Source organism: Martes martes (genome assembly GCF_963455335.1).
Source record: "Martes martes genome assembly, chromosome: 6".
In the NCBI taxonomy this organism is placed as follows: domain Eukaryota; kingdom Metazoa; phylum Chordata; class Mammalia; order Carnivora; family Mustelidae; genus Martes; species Martes martes.
The window spans coordinates 109,747,506-109,771,033 of record NC_137893.1 but is presented as its reverse complement, the minus strand read 5'-3'; the positions used below and the strand labels follow the sequence as shown (position 1 = coordinate 109,771,033).

The following is a 23,528-nucleotide window of genomic DNA, read 5'->3' as shown; positions in this document are numbered from 1 at the left end:
AATTTACAAGGACTAGTATTTTGAGAACATAAAACTCTAATATTCTTATTTCTGTTAGTGTGAATATAATGAAAGGAAATACAACGTAATAACATAGTTTTATATTATTTAAGAATTGATCAGTAAACGGATAGTGGGAAATTCCATGGAATCCTGACATCTTAATTGTTTCTGCAGTTGTATCCATATGGGCTCAGAATATGCCAATTCAGAAAAAAATTATAATAAATGCAGGTCAGAAATAGTTATTTATTTCTTACCACTCTCACTACAGAAGGGCAAACATGACCTTAGACTGTCCAATAAAAATGAACATGTTGATACCTAGGAGGTATACTGGACATATTGGAAATTGCACATAACAATGTTAATTTGGAAGACTGAACAGCCATATGTTTGTAATATAATCATGTAATTTATTCCCAAGGTACTGACTACCATGATGTATTCTATTATAGTTTAATATATTTTAAAGATTTATTTTATTTATTTGAGAGATAGAGTGTGTATACATGCACATGTTGGGAGGGGGCAGAGGGAGAGGCTTTCAAGCAGACTCCACTGAGTTTGGAGCCCCACACCAGGCTAGATCTCATGACCCTGAGATCATGACCTCAGCCTAGATCGAGAGTCTGACATTATAACTGACTGAATCACCCAGTCACTCCTAAAGTATTTTAAACAGAGCAATCTATGCAATAAAAGTAATAGTACTTTTTGAAGTTAAATAGTTTTAAAATCCTATGTCTGGTTACTTAATTCACTAAGAAATTCCAGAAATAGTGTTCTACTGGAATCATGGCTGGATGTATGCTGAATATTTTGAATACAGACTTCCTTTTTTCCACTGCTGATCAAGAAAAGATTTCAGTTAGGTAATTGCAGGTCTGTAAAGGATGCTTCTGTATGTCCTCTAAAACAATAGGACCATCATATTATGGTTTTGCATAGCTGTTCTTTGCCTACTTTCTTTCTTAACTCTTGTATAAATTAAGTCCCCACCAAGATCTCTCCCTTGTTCTTTCTGCTCCTTTATAATAATCGTAAGGATATTGAGTTTTGTCCATATCAGTTTGCTGAGTCTGACAGTGTGAATGGGGCCTTATGAAAGAGTTTTATCCTTTGGTTATCACATGGAGGGGAAAGGTTGGTTACCCAGTGACAGTAATGCTTTGAGTAATTATGGTGAACTCCTAAAAGCTAACAGATCTCTTTTTAAGTGTATGTCCCTGAGGTTATGACATCATTTCTCCACAATGGCATGAGTATGTCAGTCGCCCGAAAAGCAAAGAAAATGATGGTGACACCTCTGGAGTGACGGCATGAGGCCAGAGTGTTAGTTTTATATTTTTAGGAATCATATTGTCAGGTATATGAAATGGTGACTACCAATATAAATGACAAAAGAGAGGGAAAAGTCCCGGGGATGAAGAAATGAGGGCAACAGAAGCAAAAGAAGCAATTCAATTACTTGAGATAAAACAAGCCAGTATCAGTCTCAATCAAAATGTGACTATTGCTACTCCCAACTGCAATAAATCAATTCGAAATGTAGAAAAATGGAAAGCCCATTGAAAATTCTTGTTTTGGACCACAAGGGAGGCACATAAGTTATAAATGGATTGATGAAACTGTTTAGCAATAGTTATAAAATTATAACTGAAATTCACATGATTGACACTCTGAAACATTTTCTGAAAACAAACATGATCCTTCACAGACCTGATACCATCAGATGGTGTTACTCAGACCCATGGAGAACAACCACAGGTTAATTAAAAGACCATAGGTAATTTATGGGTTTTCCAGAAAATGATCTAATACACAAAATCTAAACTTAGAGTATCCCAAACAATGTGCAAATTATTATCTTAATGATAACTTTGTAAGCTATATTAAAAGAAAACATTTAAACATTTAAAAAGAAACTCTTCTCCTAACCAAAAAAGCATTTCTGAGGTAAGGAATTACTTTCAATTAATTGCATGGGTCACCCAGAATGAAAATTTTCTGCATCCCGTCAATTAGTTAGCCAAAGCAAGATGAAAATATGTTTTGAAATTGTCTGAGACTATTGCACCCAATCAGATTAAAATAAAAATATCCTTGCTTGGGATTATCAGAGTAATTATAATTAGAAATAAAATTGACCATTTATAATGGACCTGAGTATTGTACCAAGATGAAGCATTCTCCCTTTATTTTATTTTTTTAAGATTTTATTTATTTATTTGACAGATCACAAGTAGGCAGAGAGGCAGGCAGAGAAAGAAGGGAGGAAGCAGGCTCCCTGCTGAGCAGAGAGCCCGATGCGGGGCTCGATCCCAGGACCCTGGGATCATGACCTGAGCCGAAGGCAGAGGCTTTAACCCACTGAGCCACCCAGGTGCCCCAAAGCATTCTCCCTTTAAAACTTCTAATGTTAGATCTAATTGTTATGGAATTAATAAGATGAAACATAAATAGAAATAATTCTTCAAGAGAAACAGTACCTGAGAAATATGCAAATATTTATTCTTGGGCAAAACTAACCCAAGAATTGTGTTGAAGTACTTGTTGAATATATACTGTGTGCAGATGTCTTAGGCATTAAGAGTGCAGTGATGAATAAGAAAGATAAAGTTTCTCTCTCATGGCACTTACTTCCTAGTGGAGGAGACAGACAATAAGCAAACAAAAATAAATAAGTAGGAATACATGCTGTGAAGACTATAAAATTGGGTGATATAAAGAGAATAAGACAATAACACTTTCAACCGGATGGTCAGAGACAACCTCAAAAAGGGATGTACAAGGAGGTACACAGAAGCACAATACAGTCCATTAAAAAAATTGAAAATCACCTCAATGCCATCAATATTAGGAATACTAGATCAAGTATGATAGATCTATATAATGTAGTACATAAAAGAAAGTGTAACATTTGTAGTACAGTTTTTTTAAATTTCCAAACTATATTGTGAAATTAAAAATTGATGATGCCAATGTTACATACTGTATGATATTATTTATGTAAAAATAGTATTAATTTCTATGGTTGCATACATATGTCAATGCATGAGTGGATACCTGAAATTACACATAACAAAATATAAGTAGAAGTGACCTTAGGGAGATGAGTGGATGTAGACACCCAAGGTGATGATGATTAATGGGGACTTTTGCCTTAGCAGTTATTTTTAAAATTTTATAAGCAAATGATACTCAGATAATAATTTTATAATAAAAATTAATTAAAAAATTAAAAGTAGGGCAATTTGATGTTTCCAGAGGGGAGGGGGGTAAGAGGTGGACAAAATGAGTGAAGGAGGTCAAAAGGTAGAAACTTCCAGTTACACAAAATTATACAATAAACAAGTCAGGGGGATATAATTTAGAGCATGGTGACTATAGTTAATATTGTGTTGCATATCTGAATGTAAAAAAAGTTCTCATCACAAGAAAAAGATATATAACTATGTGTGTGGTGATGGATGTTAACGAGACATATCGTGGTGATCATTTTGCAATACATAAAAATATCAAATATCAAATCATTGTGTTGTACACCTGAGACAAATATAATGTTATATATCAATATAATATAATATAATATAATATAATATAATATAATATAATGTTATATATCAATTGTACCTCAATGAAAAAGGTAAGACAGTCTGATAACATAAACCAAAATTACATTTCAACTTTATTAATGCAATCTTGAAAACATTGTTAAAGTCAACCCTTTTCTGTATAAAAATTAGTAGCCTTATCTCTTCACTACTAACTATACTTAGAGCACTTATACTCAAAGTTGAAATCACTGCATCGGTAAAGTTATTATGTCTATATATGACCATGATCAAAATAAAACAAGTGTGAAAAAAATAAATAAAGTTGTCTTAACCTTCATTGTTTAAAACTCACCCAGAAAAACAACTTAATGATAAAACACTCTGATAAAAAGTGTGATGGGACAGAAGTTCTGTCCGTTTTGATTACTTTTCAGGTACATCAAGGAAACATGAACTACACTGGTCTCTTCAGATAATCTGCTTTGAAAGGCAGATAACCACACTTCTGACTGAATAGTTTTCTTCAAGGACAACTTAAAAGCTGATTTTTGTAAAGCTAAGACATTGCGGTTTTGTTTGTTTGTTTTGTCATGGATAAGAGTGATGTTTTAGCAGATGTTGGAGAAAGAGTATGATTGATTCCCAAGATTAGTGCTAACCTCAAACACCAATATCTCTCTACATTAAACTTAAAAGCTTAGACCTTCTGTGAAAGGAAACCAAGAGAGTCACACAATAGAGGAATGCTGTTTCTTCATAGTATTCCTCTAACAGTTCCAAAGGTCTTTAGGAAAAACTAACACTTCCCCTGTTTGGATTAACATTGAAGCACATTAACCACTAAAAAGATAATAAAACTACATCAAAGTTGGTTATTATTCACAAAGATATGCAAGTAGCTATAATCAGGAGTTTCAGATGGCATATTTTTCCTAAGTAGAAAATATTCAATTAGATTTTTGTAGCATTTCATTCTTCTCTTGACTATACAACATACCAAACAGTGCGTCAGAATATACTACTCGAGTCTTCTCTGGCTAATGGTAGAGAGCAAAGCTTGCAAAGCTTTTACTAACATGGATTTCTGTATTGTGTTTCAAAAGGAAAAAATAATGACATCTATGAGGACATCCAGTGTATGTTATCATCACGACAATGTGGATTCTCCTCATGGCACTAAAATTCCTTGAAGAAGAGGATCCCTGGAATATCAGAATCTACAGCAAATAATACGCCCAACATTACTGATTCATCAACCACATAAATACTATAATGTAAACTACATCAGTATCCTAGAAATAATCATATCCAGTAGATATTTTCTTTACCTAGAATTCTAATTATGTCCTTCTTCTAGACTCTCCAGTACAGCTACTGGTGAGATGGAAGTAGCATAGTAAAACCTCAGCTGTAGATCAGATTTAGGGTGAAGAACACTGGGGAAAATCTTAGAATACCTCGAACTCAACATCATGGTACCCAATCTGACAGCATCCACATAGCAGTATTAGCCTTTGGGATTGATTGATATTTATCTCCCCTCCATGCAAAACAAAACAAAACAAAACAGTTGTATAATCTGGAAATAAATATATCTAAGTATTTAAAGTATAAGAGTCTAATTAACACTTAATCAGGATTTTTCTGCTCTGTGAGACTATCCTTAAAATCCCATAGAATTACTGATAGGACTAAGATGATTTTGACAAGATATATTGCAATTTCTTGTACAACAGAATGTATCAAAGAATTATTAATCCTTATTTATTGCAATTGTTTTCCTTTGTCTTCATGAATTCATAAAATATATGAATAAGAAAATTAAATGTCACTCAATGTTTTTATAATAAAACAATTTGGAAGGGCCATATAAATATCACATTACTCTGATAATAGATTCAAGGTCATGCAAGTAATGTATTGGCTAAAGGACCATAGAGATTGCTATTTTATTCTGCAGTGCTAAGCTGAATGACTAGAGAAAAATGTTGAAACAGCATTTGAGCTTCCATGATTTTAAAATATTAGAGCTTTTAAAAAATCTTCATGGAATTTGCATTGCAATGTGCCTTACATATTAGGTAACGCAATTCTATCTTGGGACGTAATCTGATGGCATCATCAAACACAGACACATTCATCATCCTGTCCTGCAGATGCAAAGAGGAGAATGTTTTCTGAGTGTAACTCACATCCCACTAACTTATCATATTCCTGTTGACTAGCAGGCAGCTGAAATAACTTAATGTGCTTTGAATATTTAACCCAGAGTAATATAAGAAAACATCTGTCACTTACGTTTTTGAGTCATCCCATAACACACAATAGGGATTCAAAGTACCCTAAAAATAAGCAGAGAAAGAAGAAATGTCTCTTGAATACATACAACAAAAATGGAAGGTTTATGTGAAATGCAAACAGAATGGCAGCTTCCTTATCTTGCAGTAGGATACTTTAAAGATTCCATCTCTATTTATTTTGCATAAAAAATTTGTCCTTTCTCAGCCTTAGTGATGCATTTCATGAAATTCTAATCATGAAAACAATATGTTTATTACAAACGTCATAACCTATATTTAGTTTTTCTTTTGAAAATTGAAAGTGAAGCTCTCATTTGGCACAAGGTCCATATTTTGATAATTTAGAAATTACCTAATTTCTAAAAGATTTCATTTTTTTTACCTGTAAAATATTAATTGTTGGATTATTTCCTTTCTGAAGACCAAAGTACCTACACAATGTAAATCACAGGGAAACATTCTGTATTATGCATACGTTACAAACATGACCACTGCCACCCTTATTAGTCTCTGGTTGGTCGCCTTCCTAGGGGCAAGAGATGGTTACATTAACTGTCCATTTCCAAAGAACGTGTTGGATTGCGATAGCTTCTTCTTCTTTCTTTCTTCCTTTTTTTTTTTTTTTCTAAAAATGGGTTATTAATGGCTGCATTTTTTTAAAAAGACCATTTTATTCAATAATGATAATGAGCGAAATAAAAATCGATGCACCTCACAACATTCTCTGAGTTAGTATTCCCTTAAAGTATGAAGAACATAAGTGTCATTAAAAGGGATTTTAAGTATAAATTTGTACATGATATGCAAGCTTCTCTGCCCCACTGTGCCGCCTCCCCCTAGCAAGTCATTCATGGCTGTCCTCTTGGGGTGTATTTCACAGTTAGTATGAACTAAACCAGATCCACTATTTAATAACCCCTTTGTATGTCTTCTTAATTACAATAGTCATACCTATAGAGTGAAGATGGAGATGGAAGCATAAAATGGGATGTTCTTTTGAATTTGGAAAGAAATATAAAGTTTAATCATTTCCTTCCTATAAGCCTAATCTAAAGTGTAAAAACGCTCAAGTCCCAGTAGAGCTATTGTTATCCTTTAAAGACCATTTCATTCCTTTGAAATCAATTGAGAGAAAATGCAGATGTGGCTACATCTAGTCCACAGCAAAGTGTTACTGTTGTTGTTGTTTCTTAAATAGTTCACAATGTTACATTAGTTTCAGGTGTCTAACATAGCAGTTAGACAAGTTTATACATCATGGCTTGCAATATCTTCTTAATCAATAGATTGTCTTTGTATAGAATCATGTCTAATGAAAATATGTAAAAAAAAAAAAAGCACCAAATTTTTATTCTGTTCAATAATTGTATATGTATGAGTAGCCCCCCTGGCCCTCAGGATGACGCCATGAGGTTTTCATTATCTTGGGAAGTGCTTTCTGTTTTAAAGAGTACTAATCGTCTAAGTGTTTTCTTTCTGTCTGTCTGTCACATTCATTGGGCCTTATTTTGCCCTTTTGAAACTAGCCTAATAATTCTTCCTTTATATGATGCTATTCTACCCATGAAGAGTCCTCTTCTTTATTAAACGTACTCTGTTGGTTTCAAGGTCTCTCATTCTCCACATCACTCATTTCTTAGAGCACATACTTTTGAGGTGTGTTTAGGGAAACCATCCATATGTGTCCCACCTGTGCAGAAAAAAGTGGTGTTATTGTCCCTCCCTGTAAGGTGCCATATTCCTAATAATGCAAGCTACGACTGTATCAGATATTTTGGGAGTCTCTTCCTCACCTTGACTACTTATACATTAAAGTCTCTTGGAAGAGACTTTTTGAATCCTGATTTTGACATCCCACACATTCACTATTGATTCAAAACTTTTTAATTGTTACAGGATTAGGAAACAAGCATGGTGTCTATCCCCTCATTGAACCAAGTCATTGATAAAAATGATGACTAGGTCAAGGCAGGTAACAGTTACCATCCTGAAACCGGCTATTGGCTCCGTTCCATAGGTGGACATGCTCCTTCCCTGGCTGCGACCCCTACACCTCAGTCTTGTTTTAGTAGATAATCACCAAGGTATATCCAGCAAAACAAGCTCTTTAAAAGTCTACGCAGGCTCTTTGTAAAATGTTGCCTTTCTAAGTGCTGCTTACTGGATTTGTTCAAAAATTTCATTAGAAATAAATTTTTCTTCTTTTTTTTTATTTTCAGCGTAACAGTATTCATTGTTTTTGCACCACACCCAGTGCTCCATGCAATACGTGCCTTCCCTAATACCCACCACCTGGTTTCCCCAACCTCCCACCCCCCCGCCCCTTCAAAACCCTCAGGTTGTTTTTCAGAGTCCATAGTCTCTCATGGTTCACCTCCAAACAGTGATTCTAAAATTTGTGAAATCCATCCCAATTTTATTTTTCATTTTAATTAGGACATTTGACTAATTCCAATATTTTAACACCATTACCAAAATCCCTCAAAGACCGCATATCCAAGGTATCTTTCTTCTTGTCAAATGCTAATACCTATAAACTATGCTCTCAGCATAAAAATGTTCCTTCCCTGAGAAGGTTATAGCCTCAAGGAGGTTGATGAGGAACACACATATGTGTTTATATGTTTATATATGTTAATATTCATATAACAACAAATGAACATGGCTTTATAAGTGTCACTTGTCATAATATACTGTGTAAGGGAGAAATGAGGGACGTCATGGCTTGTGTTAGATCAGGTTTTATTAAGTAAGTGAGTCTTAATGTGGTTCTACATGAAGTATAGATCTAGGGAGGGTCATAGAAGGGAATGGTGCTTCAAACTGTTTTCTTTTCTATTCTTTCTATTTTTTCTTTTTTTTTCCAAATAGCTTTCTTCCCCTGTCCCATGAGATCCTATCTGATTTTAGTTAAAATTTTCGTTCAGTCTGTGACTTTCTAAGAAATCCTTAGCATAGCTACAATGTTGCATCATAAAGCTATACTACATTTTATCAGGGAATTTGTTCAAAAGATCTTAGAACACTTTATAGAAAATAAATTATCCTTGAAATATCACAATGAGGGGTATGGGAGTATGTATTTCATGAATACAGAAACTAATTATGGGTGAAGAACCTGAGATAATAGTTTTTCTGAATCTAGTTCACTTCTTTTAGTAATGTATGAGTTAGGTAAAGTTAAATTTCTATGTAAACCAATATAGGATACTGATTATAGGATTACTATTTCATATTTAGAATTCATAACAAGTTACAACAAAAAATAATACTCGAAAATAAATATAATACAACCTTAATTATTTGGATATCTTTCTTTTTTAAATCCCCTAATGAAACTGATTTCCATTTTCAGATAAAAGTATAAAGGTGAGAAATGGTTATTCTACTCTTAATCCATGCCATCGTTAAGCTTAGTTTTATCTTCTACCTTCTTCACCCCTCATCTCTTCGATTTTATCTCATACTACTCTCTCTTCCTGTCCTTGTGAAAATTTTAAAAGTATCCACTTGAGAATTATTATAGGTTTCAAAATGCACCACTCAATTATGTGTTTCACTCTACATTCTGGAACTTACACGACAGACACCATCTGTGAGGGTTCATTCTTGTGCAGTTACCAACACGTTGGTCTATGAGCTGAGGTCAGTTATTTAAATACTTGAAGTTTAGAAAAATAAGCAGAACAAACAAATTAAAGGAATCTTAGTATCTGGATATGCCAGTTGCTTAAAGAAAAAGAATGTACAGTGGAAAACATAAAGCAAACATCAATGATGAGTGAATCCTAAATATGAAAAAAAAAAAACTGTCTAAAAGGTTCTGCTGGGAAACCACTTGTTAAATATTTGTTATAATTTCTAAATACTTTTCTCAAAGTATTTGAGAAATACTCAAATACTACTACAAGATCTGCTATAAGATCTGTTATGAGGAATTTACAGGAAATTGATAACAGGAAATGGTGAGCCCAACAGAGAGTAACAAAACGTAATGATAGGAGCAAGAGGATAATGGATGAGCTGTGCACTAGTCTATAGAAGTAGATTAAAGAAATGCATTGGGGCGCCTGGGTGGCTCAGTGGGTTAAGCCTCTGCCTTCAGCCCAGGTCATGATCCCAGGGTTCTGGGAGAGCCCGCATTGGGCTCTCCGATTGGCAGGGATCCTGCTTCCCCCTCTCTCTCTGCCTGCCTCTCTGCCTACTTGTGATCTCTGTCTGTTGAATAAACAAACAAACAAACAAACAAAAAGCATTAAACTAAGGAAGCAAAAAATTCTCAACCAAATGAGACAAGTGTGCTTAAGAAAGTTCATTTACGTAGCTGTCAATCTCATTGACACTTAAAATTTAAAAACTTCATGTATTGAAAACTTTTGGAAAGGATACTCTATTCTTGAAAAACACATTTTTGGTAAAACAAGTAAACAAAGAAACAAACAACAACAAAAAAATTTCTTGACCCCATTCAAAATAGAATAGTTGAACTCAAGTTAAATAAATATTTCTACTCACCCGATTTTAAGGCATTTAAAAAATGTACCATGACCCAAATTTCCTCATTACCATAATTGTTCAATATACCACTTTCAAGTGTCTTTAATAGTCTTTGCTGTTTTTTACTTTTACTTCTTTTACTTCTCTCCTGTTTCCACATCAACAAACCAATATACCTATTTAACAGTATAATATATCACTGGCTTTGTCAATGTATTTCTATGGGTGGTTCTCTTTTCCTTTGATCTGCATAACTTTTCTTTTTTCCTTTCTTTTCTTTCTTTTTTTCTTTTTAATAGAATAGGGAATTTGGACATCCTTTCTAGTTCTAGCTCTCAGTGATTCCTGAATGACTTCATAAGCGCATTCCTCTTTTTTCAAAACTCTCTTCCAAGTCAGTTTTTTTTTTCCCTATAGAATACCCTAAATACATCTCCCTATGGTAAATTACTCTCACTATGATAAATTTCATTTAGTCATTCATACAAAAAAAATCACTTAGTAAACACCTATTATATTCCAGGTACCCTTTGGAGCACTGAGGATACAGCAGTGAACAAAACAAAATTCTTGCTTCATAGACTTAACTATAGTGAAGGGGGCAGGGGAGAGAGACAAATAAAATAAACACATAAACATATAACATGCTGGATGGTAATCTGTGCCATGATGAGAAGTAAATCACAATGAGAGGAAAGAATGGGAAGTGAATTAGTTGCAATATTATATACTGGGAAGCCTTCACCAATAAGACGATATTTGAGCAGAGATCTGAAGGAAGCTGATCACAGAAAAGATAAGAGTAAAGTCACAATAAAAATTAATGAAGACCAAGTTTCTCTAATTTTTCTTCGGTGTTATTCCATTCTGAGTAAATTCAATCCACATGCTATGCTTACTACACTCCTGCTATCTTAGTGTTTTCCAATGTTTTTCTCTGGACCTACTCTAGAATCAACTGGGGTGCTTATTAAAAATGTAGAGTCCTTGGCAACACATATTATTCCTAGGGGTTATCCCTAGGAATGTGCATTTTAATTATTACTGCCTATACATAGTTTTTATCCACATAGTTTTTATCCACATCAAATCTGAAGAACACTGCTCAAGACACACGCAAGAGAAATGATATGATTTCTTTATCCCATTTTTCTTCAAGCTTTCAAATGCTTAGCGCTCATATGCCATCACAACTTCCAAGTCTGGAAATGTCTAACTTTCTTGTACCTTTCATAGTCCTTTTAAAACAAATATCCTCTTGTCTATAGAGGCAAAGTAAACAAACAGACGACGCATCTAAGGGCATGAAGAAGGGCAGTGACTTCATCATAACTATATCAACATTTCCAATTTTCTGACTCAGATGTTCCAGGTTGCCTCTCCCTGTCACATCTTCTAGTGCACTGTACATTTACTTCTTGAATATAGATGGGAGGAAGATTGTTCAACGGGCATTTCATTGTCTTTCTTTAATTTTCAAAATTTTAGACATAAAGGTATTGCATTAAAAATATCTGGGTTTTGCCAAGCTTATGTTGTCTTTCTTTCTCTACTAAAGCTTAACTCTAGTTATTATATAACTGTACAAAAAGACTTTGGGAATCTCTTGAGAACATTTCCAAAATGATTGACCTGACCCATAAAGGACTATTTTATATCTTGCATATAATTCTAATACTACTTGAGAAAAGACACATTAAAAAAAAAAAAAAGCCTAAAGAATGCATGCTAGAGGATGTAAGAGCTTGTGGATGTAAATTTTTCCATAGTCAAATCTATGAGAGGTCCCGTCCCTAAAAGCTGATTAGTGAGAGTATTTCTTTAAACAAATAAATGGCGTCATAGTTCAAGAAGGTGTAATATACCACCCAGGAGTACAACACAGTTGAAAAAGGTTGTGTGAAACTCAACAAGAGAAAATGATCTGTTGAATGTTCTCCATATCCTTTTTCAAGGTTATGGTAAGTACAGTTCTGTATTTTCATATTTTTAAATGATATTTAAAAACAACTAAATCTGGTTTTAACACACTTTTTCTTTCTTTCTTTCTTTCTTTCTTTCTTTCTTTCTTTCTTTCTTTCTTTCTTTCTTTCTTTCTTCTTTCTCTTCTGAAAGGGTAGCTGACCTGAAGTCTAAAGAACATCACTGAAACTATAATACTGTGATTTTACTTAACAGGAGAATGGATATAAAGGGATTTGGGGATAGATTCATGAGTGTTCTGTAGAGAGCTTCTCGTTGAGAACAGTCAATATGGAAAAGAAGAAGCTAGCTTCCCTAAGGCAGACTGGCATAAAGACCACTGAAGTGAGAAATGCAGAATATTGTTTTATCAGGAGGAATCCCATCCATGTTGCATAGGTCTTCTTGAGGAGTTCACAGCTACTTAATTGGGACATTAAAAAAGAGCATATTTTCAATTCAGCTTCTGCTATGGTTACTCACTGGCCCACATTAACCAGACGACACCATTTTTTGTGAATGTGATAACAGCTTGCTTCTCTAATTTCTGAGGTAGATCACTAACCTGAATATACATTATTTCCCAATGAAAACTGCCTGTTGGACATATGGAAAACAGTAAAAAGTCGAACCACTATCAGGGATTATTCGTATGTGTGTTCTTCAAAGAAAATCATTGCCTCTATGTAGGTATCTTAGAGTGTCTTACTACATGATTACATCATTTCCAACAACGTCTGCACAGGAGTCTGGTGTACCTCCCAACAAACACATGAGTTTCCTAGGGGCAGAAACTCTCCAAGTATGAGTTGGAGTGGCCAGTAACTTTAAAAAAAAAAAAAAAGCTAAGTAACTAGACTTCATATAGATGAAACAGACAGATTAAGTCTTCCTTTTACAGCCAAGAGGATGTTGCAATGGATCTTAACAATACTTTTATAGGATTGTAGCAGAGGCAAGGGCAACAGTGGTGTTTTGCACTGTTCCAGTCTATCAGCTGCCAGCAGAGAAGTTTTACTAAATTGCTTCAAAAGCACAACATATCTACACATGCCAGAGTTGCCCCTGATGTCCAGCACCTGGTTCCACAAGGCCCTTCCCATGGCTGCCTAGGTGGTACTGTCTTGTGACATCCTCTGATTCTCCTTAACATCTCACAGCCACTTCACAGCTGCCATCTCATTGTCTGGTGATTCCTTTAATCAGGTTCCTAAAGCGCTGGTATGATAATCAGCAGGACAGAATTTAATCTCTAGTTGCTAATTAATTCTTATTGAATAATATATCATCAGTATTGCATTATGTCTGATTCAAAATGGCACTATTAATGCTTACATATATATTATCTTCATAATCTAAAATTAATTTTGCAATGTTCCAATGCAGAGTTATTAGTTTTCTACTGCTGCTGTACAGTTTACCATAAACAGCAGTATTGAATAACATGAATTCATTATCTTGCAGTTTCTGTAGGTCAGAAGTCTGGTGAGATCAGCTGGATCTCTTGCTCAAGAGATTCACAAGGCTGAAATCAAAGAAAGCATCAGCAGGATCACAATACTTTCTGGAGGATCTAAGGATAAACCCATATTCAGGCTCATTCAGGTTTCAGCAAAATTCAGTTCCTTGCAGTTGTAGGACTGAGGTCCAGATTTCCTTCCTGGTTGCCAACCATGGGTTGTGTTCAGCCTTTAAAGGCTGCCTACACCCCTTGCTTGAGGCCCTTTTCTTCTTCATCATCAAAGTTAGCAATAGTTGAGTATTATGTTGTATTTCTGACCACAGCCACCGGGAAAAGTTACCCACTTTCTATGGCTCAGGTGATTAAATTGGATCTACCCAGATAATCCAAGATAATTTCCCCATCTCAATGTCTTTACCCTTAATCACATTTGCAAAGTCCCTTTTGATATGTAACACAACAGGTTCTGGAGATTAGGACGTGGGCATTTTGCGGGAAGGGGGAGCATGAGTCTGTGTATCATACAGGCGCTAACTTCGTACAGTAGAATCCAAATCTGGCCACCTATCTTTGTAAATAAAATTTCATTGCAGAGCCACACCCATTTGTTTATATACTGTCTGGCTGTTTTTATGCTCCAACAGCAGAACTGAGTAGAAGGGACAGAAGCCGTTACGGCTCAACGATCTAAAAATATTTGCTATATGACTCCTAAGAAAAAGTTTGCTAATTGCTGCTCCAAAAATAGGGTACTTATTCTAAACCTTTTTGAAAAATATTAAGTATATATTATGAATCAAAATAAACTGAATTTGGAATGTAAGTGGGAAGGTTGCTTACTCAAACTGAGGAATTTAGGATATAACCAAAAAAAAAAAAAAAAACAAAACAAAAAAAACACCCAAAACTGTAGCTAGGAAACAACTTCTAACTCCATTTCTGCCAATGGCAGAGGCATCAATCTGCTTGTTTAGTTAGCATTTCGAGACTTCCTTAAAAGTTACCAAGAGCTTCAAGCAGGGGGAAAAAGAAATCAGAAATCTCTTTCAAACGGACAAAAGCTAGGTAGAAAAGTAATTCAAAAAGTAAAGGGATACAAACACCCCTTTGTAGAAATTATAGATGCACAGACTCAACTTTCTTAAGCTTTGCCAAGTGATTTTTAATTCCTTAGGTTGTTATCAGCGGTTGATATTCAGCAAAATACTCACTGATGAGTGTTGAAATCTCTTCATTGTCTCTCATGCTTCTCTAAGGGTTAACAAGCCTATTCATTATAGTCTTCCACTGTGTTTTCAGCTATGATTTACAAAGGCTGTGGCTCATGATTAATTTTAGTGTATACACATAACACAAACTCCTTCACTTGTTAGCTTGATCCTGTTAGTATGCAAGCAAATATGGCAAAGAAAACAAAACTTAGAAGCCCAAATTCCCATGAGATTTTTTTCTTTTTTCTTTTCTTTTCTTTTTCTTTTTCTTTTTTTTTTTTTTGTGTGTGTGAATATGACCAATTTGAGAACTACGAATAAATTTTGTGGATTTTTTTTTCAATGTTGAAAGACAGCAGTATCATGTTACCTAGAGCACAAGTTACTACTCAGAGGAAGAAATAAAAAGAAAGGCAAGACTGCAGACTGCAGGCCGGCATAGTCCAATCTGTCTTTCTACTAGAAATGGAACTACATAAAAATATTCTTAAATTTGGCAAAAGAAATTATCTTCAGGCTAACAAAGTTGATAGAGCATGAGCTAACTAAAGTGCATTTAATTTCTTATTCTTCTAACTCATCTTTAAAGATGGAGATGTTATCCACCTTGGAAAGCCATAGCAGGCTCAGATCTGTCAGATCCAAGGCATCTTAATGCTGTGTGTGTGTGTGTGTGTGTGTGTGTGTGTGCATGCATGTATATATGGTCATTCCACTATATTTATTTAGGACTCAATAATTATTTTCAATAAAATTAGTAACTTTCCTCATGTATTAGATAATCTAACAATATTGATAACCATCAATCTCACAACTGAAGAAATCTTAAGTAACATGAAAAATAAAATTATTTTCCTGGGAAAACAAATTTGATATTTTTTTTAAAAGTAAGTAATTGCTATGCCTAAGCACTACAGACCCCAAGTCTACAGGTCATCACAATAAAGCCATAAGCCCCCCAAACCCGAACTAAGAATAGCATCTTAGTCATTAATGATTTATGAGCTGGATAAAACTGCAATTGGCTTTGCTAAATACAATTTGGAATTTCAAGATTCCATATTCTACCAACTATTTCTACCAGTTCCCAAGGGCCCTATTATATTTAACATACTTTAAATGCTATTTGTTAAAAAGCTTTTTAAAAGAACACATTTCGTTTAGGAAATGTTAACGGGCTTTTCCCTAGACTCACTATAACTATTAATTCTCATTCTTCATTTTTTTCTACATGGTATATGAAACAGATAAAATTTGCAAGTCATTACTGTTTTTGAGCTCAGGAAAGTGTGGCACATACTTTTGATATAAGAAAATAGGTGAAAGTAGACTTGATATTAGAAATATATCTAAAATAGTTCAATTTTAAAGGCAGAAGCAGTGATTATATACATAGTTATAATAAAATTTCAGCTTGTTCTAATCAATTTCTATTTTCATGTTTAAGATGTATCTTTTTTCACATTTAATGAAGGTCATTATATTTCACTCTAGGCTCTTTGATGATCTCTTCAATGGAAATAAGCTAAAATTAATATATATATATAGCATATTTTTATAAGATTGGTAATAAATACTAGGATACTTAACAAATCAGTTACATATCCCTTCCCTCAGTGAGTAGTAAAGTATTTTACAAACTCTAATTTGGGTGATAAACATTAGAAATTCAAAACAGGAGAGCAAGGACTGTATGCATTGTATGGAAGAAGTGTGAAAGGTATTTATAAAATAAAGGGGAGAAATGAGGGATCCCGCCACCCAGAGAAGCTCTATCTTGTAGCTGTTAATTGGGCTAGCCTCTGAGGGCAGCTGGGCACTGCAAGCAAGGGGACAGTAGAAGTGTGTGAGAAGACTTGACAATATTTTCTTCTCCAGCGTAAGCTTTTCTTCTTCCTCTCCTTCTCCCTCAGAACCCCTTTCAACAGATTTGTCTATTTTCTTTTGAACGAATGTCTTTTAGAGGGGAGATTATATTGTTTCGAAAATCTGGTCAACTCATATGCTCAAAATATTGAAAGACAGAATTTGTTCTAAGTGACCTGTGATAATTATCTCATTTTTATGTTCTGACTTTCCCTGTCACTCCAACTGTCTAGCTGATGCTTAATAAAATGTATTGATGATAAACTCCGGTTTTCATAGATAAAAAGTAATTTTCTGTACATGGTTTATATCCTTTGTAAGTTGGCTGGCAGAACATCCCTCCAGAAGAGCAGTTTGACTCAAAGCTTAAATCTGTTAATTTCAAATAGTTTTACTGAATTAACATTAGTGAGACGGTTTCATCAACACTATTGTTGAGGTCACTCGGTTACTCTTTCTTCAACTTCTGAAAAAAATGTCATTTAATTAATACGTTCTCTAAATTCTCAATAGTGAATTTATTTAGGAAAGTTTTGTTGATGTCCACTTACATAAGTGTTTTCTCCATAAGAAATATGATATTCACTCTGACATTGTATTGCTTTTTCTTTTTAGCAAAGAATTCTGGGAACAAGTAATCTCTTCCTATTTTCCACTGATCTTATAACTGGTAGACATTATCATAATAAACAATAAAAAACAAACACATAAGTAAATAAATATTTTTAAACAAATTTTGAACGTACAAAAAAAAATAAGTTCTTACTCAAAAGCAATGTTAAAGGAATTCCCAGTGTTCAGTGCAGTGATGAGATTAGGTAGAGATGAGATTATTCTTAGTATAAAGGAGGTAGATTTTATAGAAATAAAACACATTCTTGAAATTAAATAGAACCGGTATGGTCACATTTGGCAAAAGCAGAAAAAGATCCAATAGTTTAAGTATTAGTTGTGATGTTTAAAAGTCATTACTAAGAGGATTGTGATTTTCATTAAACAATCTAGGAAGACTGAAGCATCTTAGAAAAAAGTGGTTTGCAGGGAAGATAATTGTCACTTTTTTATAAAACCATAATTGGTTTTCTTTTTGGAAACCAGAAATTATAAAATAGGAGAGAATACATGGGTTTTGTAAACCAAAGGATTTGAGTATAAATTCTGTTTTGCCATTCATTAAATTTATCAATTTGGGAAGATGACATTCTGTGCTTATTTGAATGTAAAAGTCAGCTTCACAGAAATTTTGCAAGGAATTAAAAAAAAACCAAACCTGTGTAATGCAACACACGAGAGTGGCTCACTTTAATACAGGGAGTATTAAAGTATAATCAGCAGAGCCTTAATAGGAATCACTTTCCTTGTCCCTACTTACTCATCAGTGATTGAAGCATTTAAAGTGAAAGTGTAAAGTATAAGAAATTTCAAATTTCTATAGAAGGAATGAACAAGATTTAAAGAATTCCAGTTGTGGTTGGATGGATTCAAGAAAGGGTTCTTGTCATTCTGGAATGAGAGGTTTAGGTTTGGATTACTGGTGTACCCAGGTAGTTTTAAGAAGTCTTCCTGATCCTTGACCCAGCACTATCAAATGCCATCCCACCCATTCTCCTACTCCGGGGTGCTCGGAAGTTAATTACTAACCTTTGTATTATGTTTATAACTTCTATGGCTGCATGCGTCTTACCCCTACATATTTACGTGGCAGTCTCCCCCAGCACGTGGGGAGACACGTTTTTATTCATCTTGGTCTCCTCCACTGCTTGACTCAGAGCCCAATAAAGACGTGTACATAGATAAACAATTTAATAATTATTATCCTAGATAAACTGAAGGGAATTTTATTACAGACAAAAGCATAGGGTAATCTGGCATTTTTTTAAACAAAATTCTACATTTTTATAAAACAGTATTTCAAACTATATAGTCACCAGAAATAGAGTTATCAAAAATGCATGCACATCACTTGGTATTTCCTGGCCTTTTGTTTCCATATAATATATATCTTCATGACAAATTACTTCACTTACAACCCTAAATAAAGTCTAGGAAAATGTGCTCTGATCTAAACAAGTGAGTGACTGTTAACCTTTTTTTTAAAGGTAAATACTATAAGCAACTCAATGCCACACGGGTGATACTTACATTAGCCAAATGAGCTAGTTCTATCTCCAGGAACGAATCCGTTGTTTTGGGTTCAGGCCTTATGGTGACCACGATGATTTTGGAATTAACGACAGTGTAATTTCTGAAACAGAGTAATTTTGATTAAAAGGAGAAAGGATGGATGACAAGTATGAATTCCTACTGCTCGGTACATGTTGGGACGCATGTTAAATAAATAAATAAAGATATCCTAATTTATCTTAAGGAAAACAGACAAACTGGGGGAATGGATTTAAAGCATGATACTGAAGAACTTCTCATGGAAAGCTACAGTTCATTTCTTCTTATAAACAAACCCTATCTGGAACTAGAGAACTTTGTGGGGAGGGGAAAGCTATTGCTGACTGTACCATTTTAGATGCAGGGAGGATGAAAAAGCAGCCGCACTGACAAGCTTTCGATTACTTAAATCTGATTCACCTCCAAGAGAGATGGATTGTGAATTCAAACCTTCAGGCAATCTTTAAATGAATATAATCCATTTATCTCAAGGTGGACTTAACGGTTTTATTCTCCAGGAGACTGAATATTCTTCTTGTAAAGTGCTATCTTGGCATTTTTTAGACTATCTCAAAATTCATTAAGATGAATGACTGGGATGTGGTTTAGCATGAAAACAAGCAGAGTTTAAATATAAATAAACGCTGTTGCTAATCATTGACCATCATTCATTTCAGCAATAGAGACTTACAGGCCACTTCTTTATCTCAATATGCTCCATGTAAAGAATACATTTGCCTTTTGAAATATCTTACCAATTACAGTTCACTCACAAAGAAGTTTTAAACATATTTACAAGATACAAAAATTATCCATAAACATAAACATAAAACAGAACCAACTCTTTCTTATACATATCGGTTTTTACTTAACATGCATAAAATGCCACACATCACCTCTTATTTAGAGATTTAAAGTTTAATTATGCTTTTAGCTATATATATTTCTTCCATCCCTTCTTTTTGACTTGAAACAAACAACAGAGCATGTCCTTCCACAGAACATGTAATGTCCTGGGGAATTTGTAACAGGTATCAGAGATGAAGTAATTTAATTTTTCCCTCTTTTTTTGTTGCTTTAAATGTTATTTATAGATAATAAAATTCACCAATTTTAAGTGGGCAGTTTAATGCTTTTAGTACTTGTATACTACCATACAAGCACCCCAAATCAAGATAGACAACTGATCCTTTACCTTGAAACACTTCTCTTGAGCTCTTTGCATCTGACCCCCTCCTGTTCCCAAGGTTCCAGGCAACAATGAACATGTTGCCACTATAATCATGTGTTTTCTAGAATTTCATTTAAATAGAATCATACAGTACAAAGACCTTTGTGTTTGACTTAATTCACGTAGCATAATGTTTCTAAGATGCATCCATTTTGTTTCTCTTTATAGGTGAGTACTATTCCATGACACGGCTATAACACAGTTTGTGACCTACTCATCAATTAAGTAAGTAACCTGTGGGCTACTTCTGATTTTTAACTTTTATGACTAGTACTATTCATATTTGGCTATTATAAATAATTGGTATACACACCTTCTACATAGACATATGTTTTCATGTTTTGGGTAAATACCTAGGAGTAGAACTGCTTGATCATGTGGTAAAAACATGTTTAATTTTCTGCATAATTGCCACACTGTTTCCAGAAATGGCCATCCCATCAAAATCGTATAATTCGAATATTGTAGAACAATGTTGAACCTCACATTCTTTGTGAAAATCTTTTCTCTAATGGAATGGTCTTTGCCATGATATTTCACCAGAAAAAAAAATTGCTGACTCTGCCACCATGAAGAATTTACTATATTTAGTAATACAGGAACTATAAACATATTTTGTGTTGGATAACATTTTTTAGCCCATCTCTTATGTATTCAATAATGTCAAGTAACAGGTTCCTAAACACTCAGGCGGCTTCATGGTATCTGGCCTAACAGTAAAAAGTAAAGAACAACTAAGTATAAATTGGACTTTCTATTTCTTAGGGGAAGGTAGCTGCAAACAGAGAGGGCTGGTTAACTGTACTTTATTTCATTTAATACTAATTGAAGGTCAGTTGCATTGAGAAGGATATGAAGATAAGCTCTAAATGCCAAGTTCCCTTTGCAAATTTATTGTTCCCTGTTTCTCCGAGTAAAAGTGTTCAGGGGATCAGGTGAGAATAGATGGAATTAACAAAGCTGTGAGGTGATGCCGGGCAATTAATTATATTAGCAGATATATTAGCAGATTAGCAGGATTCTCAGAGAATGACAAGGTGTATAGAACTTGGGGTTGAGAATGTTTGTCTGTTGCCACAAAAAAAAATTATGGAGGTTTCCCCCAGGGAACAGTCCTGAGCACACAGATGAAAGTTCCTTTCCCAAATTGGCCTGAATACGTTTGATTTCTGGTTTGGTTACCTCGAAATAAAAATATTTACATGTCACTTTAATTCATTTCGCCTCTTTATTCTGGTTCTATTTATAATCTCATTTCTTTGCTATAAATAAAACCCATGTTAATTTAGCTCAACTGCTAAGTTTAATTTCATAAATGTTAGTTAAATTTGATGGTATACAAACATTTTGTATTGTTTTAACATTGCCTAAGTGGTTCATTTACTGGAAAATACAGATGTGAGTATTCCAAACAAGAATTCATAATTTTGTCAAGATATTTATGAAGTTCTGTTTGTGTGTTTGGGCATGTGGGAATTTTGATCCTGGGAAACTGGGGTATAGAAAGCAAAGTAGCTAAGATGAGCAGCCTTCTGTAGGATATGTTATTCTGGGTCAGGTTTATCAGTTTTTCATCTGGCCTTGTGGAGATGACCCCTAGAAGACAGAGCCCACCTTATGACTTCTGCTGTGTGTGTGAACTTATTTAGAATTCAACTTGGAAAGGATGCATGCCAATATAATTATGCAGATGGATGTTCTCATCACATTCATGTGAGTACTCTCCCCCACCTTGTCCTACTAATATGTAATGATCTCTAGCACAACATCTATTAATGACATGTATGTCTCCTTCTACATGATTATAAGTCCAATGAGGGCAAGACTTGTATCTAGCATTTATATATCCTCATTTGCATTATGCTTCACACATTTTAGTGCTAACACATGTTTAAATATCATATTAAATAAACACATAATAAACAAAAATATCAAACTTTGGATCAAGTTGGATTAAAATGTAATCCATTATCATGGCATTAAAATGCTTAATGAAGAAAAATAAGCAAATTTACGATGTGCAGTGGGTTCCTTTTAAAAAATGTACAGTGTGTGAAATTATCTTTAATTTATTCCATCAATTTATTCTAATCTGCATAAGTGAGTAGCTGGCTCCTTATGTGCCATGTCAGGCTTTGTGATCTACTAATGCTTCCTGGCTGGGTACACATTTATATTCACTGCTAGGAAGGCAACTCTTATAACTAAATGGATTTCATGACTAAAATAATAAAGTTCTTTTCTGTTCTTGAGATTTGTGCTAGTTGGTTTGGCTAAAACATTTAAAAATGTGTAGAGTTATTCATTCAAAGGAGACCCAAGTTATTGGGTTATCACATTTGCTATTATAATATTATATTATATATTATATACTTTATAATATATAGTATATTGTTATAATAAATAATATTATTATAACACAATTGTTAGTCACAATTATTACAAAGGCTTAAGGCACTTCATGTACATAAACCATATCCTAAAGAGAGTAAAAAAGTAACTATAAAATGGAATGTAGCTGTTTACAAGAGACTCACTTTAGGTATAAGAACATTCACAGGCTGAAAGTGAAAGATGGAAAATGATGGCCATTCAAATGGTAACCAAAGGAAAGCAGAGATGGCCATATTTGTAATGGACAAAATGGACTTAAAATTAAAAAACCATAATAAGAGACAAAGAAGACCATTAAATACTGATAAATGGATCAATTCACCAGGGAGATATAAAAGTTATAAACATATACACATCTAACAGCAGAGCACCCAAATATATGAAGCAAATGTTGACAGAATGAAAGGGAAGAATAGACAGTAACACAAATATAGTAGATTTCAATTCAATAGCCCACTTTCAAAATAGATAAATCAACCACATAATAGAGCAATAAGAAATAGAGGACATGAACAACACTAAGGATCAGCTGGATCTAACAGATATATAAAGAACACCCTACCCAACAACAGCAGCATATACGTTCTTCTCAAGTGCATATAGAGTATTCTCCAGGATAAATCACAGGTGATGCTACAAAAAGAGTCTTAACAATTTTAAGAAGATTGAAATCATTCTAAGTATCTGTTCTGACCACAGTGGAATGAAGCTAGAAATCAAAGACAAAAAAGAAAAAAACCTGGAAAATTCACAAATATGTGGAAATTAAATAAAATACTCTTGAACAGTCAATGGACTAAAGGACAGATCACAAGAGAAACTAGAAATATCTTGAGACAAATGAAAATGAAAACACAACATATCAAAACTAATGGGATATAG

General features: G+C 34.1%; 1 protein-coding gene across 1 annotated transcript in view; it reads right to left on the bottom strand.

Moving 5' to 3' along the window:
* Window positions 1–23,528, bottom strand: part of ADGRB3 (adhesion G protein-coupled receptor B3) — a gene marked incomplete at both ends in the record, with an annotated part of 726,387 nt that overhangs the window by 285,089 nt on the left and 417,770 nt on the right. The window contains 2 exons of the mRNA XM_080805127.1: window positions 5,859–5,902; window positions 19,001–19,103. Of these exons, the coding sequence (XP_080661253.1) occupies window positions 5,859–5,902; window positions 19,001–19,103 (147 nt within the window). The remainder of the gene's footprint in view (window positions 1–5,858; window positions 5,903–19,000; window positions 19,104–23,528) is intronic.